This window comes from Hypanus sabinus, chromosome 15 (genome assembly GCF_030144855.1).
Source record: "Hypanus sabinus isolate sHypSab1 chromosome 15, sHypSab1.hap1, whole genome shotgun sequence".
Taxonomy (NCBI): domain Eukaryota; kingdom Metazoa; phylum Chordata; class Chondrichthyes; order Myliobatiformes; family Dasyatidae; genus Hypanus; species Hypanus sabinus.
In genome coordinates this window covers 86,302,939-86,312,668 of record NC_082720.1, presented here as the reverse complement: position 1 = coordinate 86,312,668, position 9,730 = coordinate 86,302,939, and the positions used below count along the sequence as shown (strand labels likewise).

At 51.9% G+C, this 9,730-nt stretch overlaps 1 protein-coding gene across 3 annotated transcripts in view; it reads right to left on the bottom strand.

Moving 5' to 3' along the window:
- Nucleotides 1-2,642: 2,642 nt before the first annotated feature.
- The window catches only part of tnip1 (TNFAIP3 interacting protein 1), a 136,926-nt gene continuing 129,838 nt past the window's right edge, over nucleotides 2,643-9,730 (bottom strand). For all 3 annotated transcript variants that reach the window (XM_059990665.1, XM_059990664.1, XM_059990666.1), the window contains 3 exons: nucleotides 8,838-9,011; nucleotides 5,495-5,579; nucleotides 2,643-2,843 (listed from right to left, as the gene is read on the bottom strand). In XM_059990665.1, coding sequence (XP_059846648.1) covers nucleotides 2,806-2,843; nucleotides 5,495-5,579; nucleotides 8,838-9,011 — 297 coding nt within the window. In that variant the 3' untranslated portion in view covers nucleotides 2,643-2,805. The remainder of the gene's footprint in view (nucleotides 2,844-5,494; nucleotides 5,580-8,837; nucleotides 9,012-9,730) is intronic.

Below are 9,730 nucleotides of genomic sequence, written 5' to 3'. Positions count from 1 at the left end.
GGACAGCTTTTACCCCACTGTTATCAGTGAGAACACGTCCCACCAGGCCCAAGGACAGCTTCTACCCCACTGTTATCAGTGAAAGCACGTCCCACCAGGACCAAGGACAGCTTCTACCCCACTGTTATCAGTGAGAACACGTCCCACCAGGCCCAAGGACAGCTTCTACCCCACTGTTATCAGTGAAAGCACGTCCCACCAGGCCCAAGGACAGCTTCTACCCCACTGTTATCAGTGAAAGCACGTCCCACCAGGCCCAAGGACAGCTTCTACCCCACTGTTATCAGGGAAAGCACGTCCCACCAGGCCCAAGGACAGCTTCTAGCCCACTGTTATCAGTGAAAGCACGTCCCACCAGGCCCAAGGACAGCTTCTACCCCACTGTTATCAGTGAAAGCACCTCCCACTAAGCCCAAGGACAGCTTCTACCCCACTGTTATCAGGGAAAGCACATCCCACCAGGCCCAAGGACAGCTTCTACCCCACTGTTATCAGTGAAAGCACGTCCCACCAGGCCCAAGGACAGCTTCTACCCCACTGTTATCAGTGAAAACACGTCCCACCAGGCCCAAGGTCAGCTTCTACCCCACTGTTATCAGTGAAAGCACGTCCCACCAGGCCCAAGGACAGCTTCTACCCCACTGTTACCAGTGAAAGCACATCCCACCAGGCCCAAGGACAGCTTCTACCCCACTGTTATCAGTGAAAACACGTCCCACCAGGCCCAAGGTCAGCTTCTACCCCACTGTTATCTGTGAAAGCACGTCCCACCAGGCCCAAGGACAGCTTCTACCCCACTGTTATCAGACTCCTGAAAGAACCTCTTGGTCTCACAATCTACTTCGTTATGAACTTGTACGTTATGGTTTCTGCACTGCACTTTGTTTTGTTAGTTATTGCAGCTCAATGTATTTTGATCTGACCTTCCAGACCAGCTTACCATGGAGAAACTTGTCGAACTTGATCCAACAGCAGCTCAACAACAGAGTCCTCTGGTCCTGTGGCTTTTGTCACACAACTTCAGAGTCTTCTGAGCAAAGATCTTTCCTCTCCCAGGGCTGAGGTCTTTGGACCACCTGTTGATGTTTCTGTGGCTCTTGGTTTTCTAGCCCCAAACCCAACTCACAGCCATGCTTGGCTCTGTCCAAGAGGGAGTTGAACTTGTCAAAAACATGCTGAAGTCTACATGGACAACATCTTCTTGCCTTGCAGTGGGAATGATGAAGGGGAACTCATTCAAAGGGAGGCTGAGTGGAATATCCTGTATCTTCCCACTAACAGAGCGACCAGCAAGTTAATAGAAGACCAAACGACCACGTTCTACAGAATGCCTGCGGCCTTTTGATCAGAGAGAACCTTAGAATGAGTGTCTTAATGAGCAAGAACTTAGCACAACCCTCTGTTTCTTTATGGAAAACATACCAAAGGTCAAGGCCCGGGGTTGATTGGAATTCTGGAAGTCAAAGCCGGGCGGAGGGGGCCTGGAGAAGGAAGGTCCGGAGGCCTGGCGTAGATCAGTACAGCACAGAAACAGGCTCTTCAGCACAATGTTGTGCCCAACCCATTAAATGAGTAATAAATGGCCAACTAATCTCATCTGCCTACACGATGTCCATATCCTTCACGTTCATCTGCCTATCTAAACATCTCTGAAAAGCTCTTCCTGCTTCTGCCTGCACCCTCACCGAGGCAGCACTCTTCAGTCATCCACCACTCTGTGTAAAATCACCTGCCCCTCACATCTCCTTTGAAATTACCCCCTCTCACCCTCTGGTATTGGACATTTCATCCCTGCCTACCTGTGCCTTTCATAATTTTATAAACCTCTATCAGATCTCCCCTCAGCCTCTGCAGTTCCAGTTTGTCCACCCTCTCATTACAGCACGTGCCCCCTTATCCAGGTAGCGTCCCGGTAAACCTCTTCTGCACGTCTCCAAAGCCTTCCTATGCTGGGGCGAACAAAGTTGTCCGTCATGAGGTTTGAGGGCTGCCCGTGTGTGTGGGAGGGAGGAACGGGACATGTTAGCTTTGTGTTCTGCGCTGCACTGAACTGATTTTGCAGCTGCGGCCTGCAGCGATGGGCACAGCGCTCGGGGATTCTGCCGTCAATGTGAATTGTCTACTTTTTATTGTTTGCACGATTTGTTCTTTCTCTCCCCATACACTGGGTGTTTGATGCTCTAGGATTGTGTGGGACTTTTCTTTAAACGGGTTCCATGGTGTTTCTTTGTTCTGTGGCTGCCAGCCGGACTACAAATCTGAAGTTTGTGTACTTTATAGATTCTGTGATAATGATTGTACTTTGAACTTTATTCTTCCGAGTACTGTGGGCGCCAGAATGTGAAGTGACGTATCCTTAAGCTGTGTTGCTCGCTAATGCAAGCGACATACTTCACTGTACGTTTCCACGTACGAGTGATAAATAAATGAACCTGAAACCCAGTTCCAGTAGTTTTGATTTGTTTAACTGCAAACATTAATAGCAAATTTCAACTTTTCCTGAATATTTTAGTTAACAATCCAAGGCTGCTGACAAGCACACAAGCCAAGTTAAAACCCTCCCCAGCCCTCCCAATCCACTCATCTCCGTACGCACACACCCTCCCTCCCTCCTCACCTCTCGAGAACCCCCTCCCCTATCTCCAGGTGTTAGTAAGCAGGTGGAAGTCTGTACAAAGCTGAGGTGCCGTTGTAGTCTTCCCACCCGATCCCGCTGTGAACACTCCATCTCCTCCAGTGGAAGGGTGATGTGATGGTCTCCGAAGGGCACGGCGGTGTCTGCATTGGGACAGGGTGCTCTGTCCTTCAGTGCTGTCCCTTACCCTGTCCCATAATCGGTGGCTCTGTAGAGAGAAAAAGGGGACATAAAATTAGAACATTTTAATCATGTTAACGTAAATAATGTATTTCACTTCATGGTTCGATGCACACTCAGTGGCCACTTTATTCGGGACCTCCTGTACCATTAAACTGCCCACTAGGTGTATGTTCATTATTCAAGGTTTGTGACCCGTCCACTTCAAGGTCGACGCGTTGTGTGTTCAGAGATGCTCTTCTTCACACCACTGTTGTAATGTGAGGTTATTTGAGCTACTGTCAGCTTGAACCAGTCTGGCCATTCTCCTCTGACCTCTCTCATTTACAAGGCATTTCATATACTGTCATGTATGAAAATCCCAGGAGATCAGCAGTTTCTGAGATACTCAAACCACCCTGTCTGGCACCAACAGGCATTCCACAGTCAAAGTCACAGATCACATTTCTTCCCCATTCTGATGTTTGGTCGGAACCTCTTGGCCATGTCTGCACGCTTTTATGCATTGAGTTGCTGCCACGTGATTGGCTGGTTAGGTATTCACATTAATGAGCAGGCGTACAGGTGTACCTAATGAAGTCACCACTGAGTGTAGATGTAACAAATAAAGTTGCCTCCTGAATCTGGGGAGTGAAGCATCTCCCTGGGATGACTGCTCCTGTGGTGAATGATTGGCAAACTATTGAAATCAGTTTATTATTGGCACATGTACTGAGATACAGTGAGAAACTTGTCTTGCACACTGTTCATACAGATCAGATTACCGCACCGTGCACTGAGGTCAAACAATAACAATGCTTAGGATTGGAAAAAGCTGCGGAAAGTTGTAAACTCCGCCAGCTCCACCATCTTCCCAGCGTTGAGGGCATCTTCAAAAAGCGATGCCTCAGAAAGGCAGCGTCCGTCTCGGACATGCACTCTTCTCACCAGGGAGCCTGAAGACACACACTCAACATTTTACGGACAACTTCTCCCCCTCGCCATCAGACACCCGAGCGGTCCGTGAACCCATGAACCTATTTTCCTCTCTTTTTGCACTACCCATTTCACTTTCTTATTGTAACGTATAGTTTTTTTTAATGTAATGCTGCTGAAAAACAGATCTCACAACATGAAATGGCATCGAGTCATAGATCAGCAGAGCACAGAAACAGGTCAAACGGCTGATCTAGTCTACTCCCATTGACCTGCAGCTGGACCATACCCCTCCCATCAATGTACCTTTCCACATTTCTCTTGACTGTTGAAATCAAAATCACACACACCACTATCGGGGGCAGCTCGTTCCACCCTCTCAGCACCCCAAGTGAAGAAATTCCCAACATGTTCTCTTAAACATTAACCCATGGTCTCCAGTTCTAATCTCACCCAACCCCAGCCTGCTTCCATTTACCCTATCTATACCCCTCATAATTCTGTATACCTCTATCAAATCTGCCCTCAATCTTCAATGTTTCCTAACCTATTCAAACTTTCTCTATAACTCAGGCCCTCAAATTCGTTCCACACTCTTACCACATGCTGAGTGAAGAAGTTCCCCTTCTGGTTCCTCTTAACCTATGGCCTCTAATATGGTCTCACCCAACCTCGGTGATGCTCGTTGAATGAAAAATCCTTCAAAAGCAGTGGGTACGGCCTGGTCCGTCACAGGTAAAGCCCTCCCCAATATTGTGCACATCTGCACAAAATGGTGCTACAGGAAGGTGCATCCATCCGTCACACCACCAGATCCAGCAGCAGTGACTACCTCTCAACCATCGGGCATTACTTCACTTGCCCCATCACCGAACTGTTCCCACAACCAATGGACTCACTTTCAAGGACTCTTCATCTCATGTTCTTGGTATCTATTACACATTTATTATTATTATTTGCAGTTTCTTGCCTCGTGCACACTGGTTGTTTGTCCGTCCTGTGGGCTGTGATCTTTCATTGATTCTATTGTGTTTGTTGGATTGAGTATGCCCACTAAAAACGAATCTCAGGGTTGTTCATGGTGACAAACATGTACTTTGTTAATAAACTTACTTTGACAATGGAAAAAGTTTGCTTGCACACTACCTCTGTGTTGTATACCTCTACCGAAACTTGCCTTATTCCCCAACTCTCCAGGGAAGGTGGCAGTGATAAACCGATATAACAGATGACAGTAAGCTTCAGGTTTGTCTAAGTGGTGCTCAGTGGCTCTCTGACCTCATGGAGTATTATAGCAGGGAGACAGGCCATTCAGCCCAACTTGTCTGTGCTGTTCACAGTGCCAGGCTGAGCAGAGTGCTATCCCATATGATTTGCCCTGTGCCATTACTGGCTGTAAGAGTTGATGATAGCTTGTGTCATATCACAGGAGAGGGATTAGAGTTCCAGCTGTTTTGACTGAGTATAGTATGGGGCAATAGGGCAAGTCTTCAGGAAAGTTCACTGCCAGGGGTTTTCAACAGCTGTCAGCTAAACCAGCAGAAAACAATCTGGGGACGTCCTCAGACAGTAACACAGTTAGCACCGCACATCCCTACCGACAGCCCCTCCCACAGCACATGACCCTCCCCCCTCCCCCAGCACACGATCCTCAGCCCCCCCACAGCACACGACCCTCACCCCCCACCGCAGTACAAAACCCTTGCCGCCCGGTATGGGACCCTTTAGTCAAAAGCCCCTCTGACCCACGGAACAAGTCCCCACCTTTCCCATCGGTCTTTGTTCTGTCAGGTTCCACAGGGAGCTGACCCCGTGCAGGGGTGTACCTCACGTTCCAGGGGTACTCCGGCTGCGGGGTGGTGGGGAGAATGAAGAGGATAAATTAATGATCATTTGGAGAAACAGGACGAGGGAAAAGAGAGGGAGAAACACACACACTCAGGAGGGACTCAGCAGGTCAGGCAACATCTACGGAGAGGAATAAACAGCTGATTTCAGGCTGAGACCATTCATCAAGACTGGACTGGGAAATAAGTGGGGGGGGCGAAAGAGGGGGCGAGACAGAGGTTAAGAATTAGAGGAAGAAGATGAGAGAATGTGGTTGAGAAAATAAATCAGGCAGAATTGAGTAGTGGAGAGGATTCGATGGGCCAAATGGCCTAATTCTACTCCAACATCTTATGGGTGAAGCGGTGATGGTCACCAGCCATGACTGAATATCAGAACAGATGCAATGGGCTGAATGGCCAAATTCTGCTCTTGTACCTCATGGCCACGGGGAATGGGGTGGGGTGGAGAGGGAATTCTCACGGACATGGGGAATGGGGTGGGGTTGAGAGGGAATTCTCACGGACATGGGGAACGGGGTGGGGTGGAGAGGGAATTCTCACGGACATGGGGAACGGGGTCGGGTGGAGAGGGAATTCTCACAGCCATGGGGAACAGGGTGGGGTTGAGAGGGAATTCTCATAGCCACGGGGAACGGGGTGGGGTGGAGAGGGAATTCTCACGGATATGGGGAACAGGGAACGGGGTGGAATGGAGAGGGAATTCTCATGGCCACGGGGAACGGGGTGGGGTGGAGAGGGAATTCTCACGGATATGGGGAACAGGGAACGGGGTGGGGTGGAGAGGGAATTCTCAGGGCCATGGGGAACAGGGTACGGGGTGGGGTGGAGAGGGAATTCTCACGGACATGGGGAACGGGGTGGGGTGGAGAGGGAATTCTCAGGGCCATGGGGAACAGGGTACGGGGTGGGGTGGAGAGGGAATTCTCACGGACATGGGGAACGGGGTGGGGTGGAGAGGGAATTCTCACGGACATGGGGAACGGGGTGGGGTGGAGAGGGAATTCTCACAGACATGGGGAACGGGGTGGGGTGGAGAGGGAATTCTCACGGACATGGGGAACGGGGTGGGGTGGAGAGGGAATTCTCACGGCCACGGGGAACGGGGTGGGGTGGAGAGGGAATTCTCACGGACATGGGGAATGGGGTGGGGTGGAGAGGGAATTCTCACAGCCACGGGGAACGGGGTGGGGTTGAGAGGGAATTCCCAGGGCCATGGGGAATGGGGTGGGGTGGAGAGGGAATTCTCACAGCCATGGGGAACAGGGTGGGGTTGAGAGGGAATTCTCACAGACATGGGGAACGGGGTGGGGTGGAGAGGGAATTCTCACGGCCATGGGGAACAGGGTGGGGTTGAGAGGGAATTCTCACAGACATGGGGAACGGGGTGGGGTGGAGAGGGAATTCTCACGGACATGGGGAACGGGGTGGGGTGGAGAGGGAATTCTCAGGGACATGAGGAACGGGGTCGGGTGGAGAGGGAATTCTCACGGACATGGGGAACGGGGTGGGGTGGAGAGGGAATTCTCACGGACATGGGGAACGGGGTCGGGTGGAGAGGGAATTCTCACAGCCACAGGGAACAGGGTGGGGTTGAGAGGGAATTCTCATGGCCACGGGGAACGGGGTGGGGTGGAGAGGGAATTCTCACGGACATGGGGAACGGGGTGGGGTGGAGAGGGAATTCTCACGGCCATGGGGAACAGGGTGGGGTTGAGAGGGAATTCTCACGGACATGGGGAACGGGGTGGGGTGGAGAGGGAATTCTCACGGACATGGGGAACGGGGTGGGGTGGAGAGGGAATTCTCAGGGACATGGGGAACGGGGTCGGGTGGAGAGGGAATTCTCACGGACATGGGGAACGGGGTGGGGTGGAGAGGGAATTCTCACGGACATGGGGAACGGGGTGGGGTGGAGAGGGAATTCTCAGGGACATGGGGAACGGGGTCGGGTGGAGAGGGAATTCTCACGGACATGGGGAACGGGGTGGGGTGGAGAGGGAATTCTCAGGGACATGGGGAACGGGGTGGGGTGGAGAGGGAATTCTCAGGGACATGGGGAACGGGGTGGGGTGGAGAGGGAATTCTCACGGACATGGGGAACGGGGTGGGGTGGAGAGGGAATTCTCACGGACATGGGGAACGGGGTGGGGTGGAGAGGGAATTCTCACGGACATGGGGAACGTGGTGGGGTGGAGAGGGAATTCTCACAGACATGGGGAACGGGGTCGGGTGGAGAGGGAATTCTCACAGCCACAGGGAACAGGGTGGGGTTGAGAGGGAATTCTCATGGCCACGGGGAACGGGGTGGGGTGGAGAGGGAATTCTCACGGATATGGGGAACAGGGAACGGGGTGGGGTGGAGAGGGAATTCTCACGGACATGGGGAATGGGGTGGGGTGGAGAGGGAATTCTCACGGACATGGGGAATGGGGTGGGGTGGAGAGGGAATTTTCACAGCCACGGGGAACGGGGTGGGGTTGAGAGGGAATTCCCAGGGCCATGGGGAATGGGGTGGGGTGGAGAGGGAATTCTCACAGCCACGGGGAACGGGGTGGGGTTGAGAGGGAATTCCCAGGGCCATGGGGAATGGGGTGGGGTGGAGAGGGAATTCTCACAGCCACGGGGAACGGGGTGGGGTGGAGAGGGAATTCTCACGGACATGGGGAATGGGGTGGGGTGGAGAGGGAATTCTCACAGCCACGGGGAACGGGGTGGGGTTGAGAGGGAATTCCCAGGGCCATGGGGAATGGGGTGGGGTTGAGAGGGAATTCCCAGGGCCATGGGGAACGGGGTGGGGTGGAGAGGGAATTCTCACGGACATGGGGAATGGGGTGGGGTGGAGAGGGAATTCTCACGGACATGGGGAACGGGGTGGGGTGGAGAGGGAATTCTCACAGACATGGGGAACGGGGTGGGATGGAGAAGGAATTCTCACGGACATGGGGAACGGGGTGGGGTGGAGAGGGGATGTGGAGAGATTAAGTAGACTAACAACTGGGAGATCCAGGTGGTTATGGCAGTCAGGTTTCACAGAGAGGAGGCCACGTCAGGGAAAACGGACACAAAAATGAGTGTAAATGCATTGGACAACGGTTGTCTCATCTGGAAAGGACTCTCAGAGTTCTGGAAGGTTCAAAGTTCACATTTCACAGTGGATGGTGGAGAGCGGGGAGGGAGTAGTGAGTGAGCCTCTGGTTCACTCAGGTTTCGAGCAGTGACGATATGACGACAAGTCCAGGCATAGGATCGATACTCACCTGGAAGGGAGGGTGACCTGGAGGTAAGGCCGAGGGTGGGTAGCGGATCTGCAGATCGTAGGGTCCGAAGACGGGGCCATGGTGGGCAAGTGGGGCATATGGCAGCTGGAAGGGCGGGCAGTAAATCCTTTGTGTTCCAGGAGGGGGATCTGATGCCCTCCTCTCGCTCAGACCCTGTCAAACAAAGCAGGAGACGTAAATGTTTCTGCAGATGTTCCGTGGAGAGCATTCTGACAGGTTACATCACCAGCTGGTATGGAGGGGCCATTGCACAGGATCAGACGAGGCTGCAGAGGGCTAAACTCAGCCAGTCCATCACAGGTACAACCCTCCCACCATCGAGGACATCAGAAGTTTGTGTGAGCAGCCCAACACTGAACTTTTCCCACAGCCTATGAATCCACTTTCAAGCACTCTCCATCCCCTGGTCATGATATTTATTGCTTATTTATTATTATGCTTCCTTTTTGTCTTCACACAGCTTGCTGTCTTTTGCACGTTGGTGCTTGTCTTGCTGGGTGCAATCTTTCATTGACTCTTGTGTTTCTTTGTATTTATTGTGAATGCGCACAAGGAAGTGAATCTAAGGATTGCATACTGTGATATTTACGTACTTTGGTAATCAATTTACTTTGAACTTTGAAATTCAACGCCATCTAAGTGCTGATAAACCTGCTTCCATTCAGCTGAAACGAGAGGAGATCTGCAGATGCTGGACTCTGCTGACCCTGCCGGAAGGACCAGGCATGAATGTTGACTGTTTACTCTTCTCCATAGATGCTGCCTGGCCTGCTGAGTTCCTCCAGCATTTTGTGGTGTGTTGCTTGGACTCAGCTGAAGGAAGTTACATTTCTCTCATACCTAGTTTTACTCTGGGAGTTAATCATGTGCCG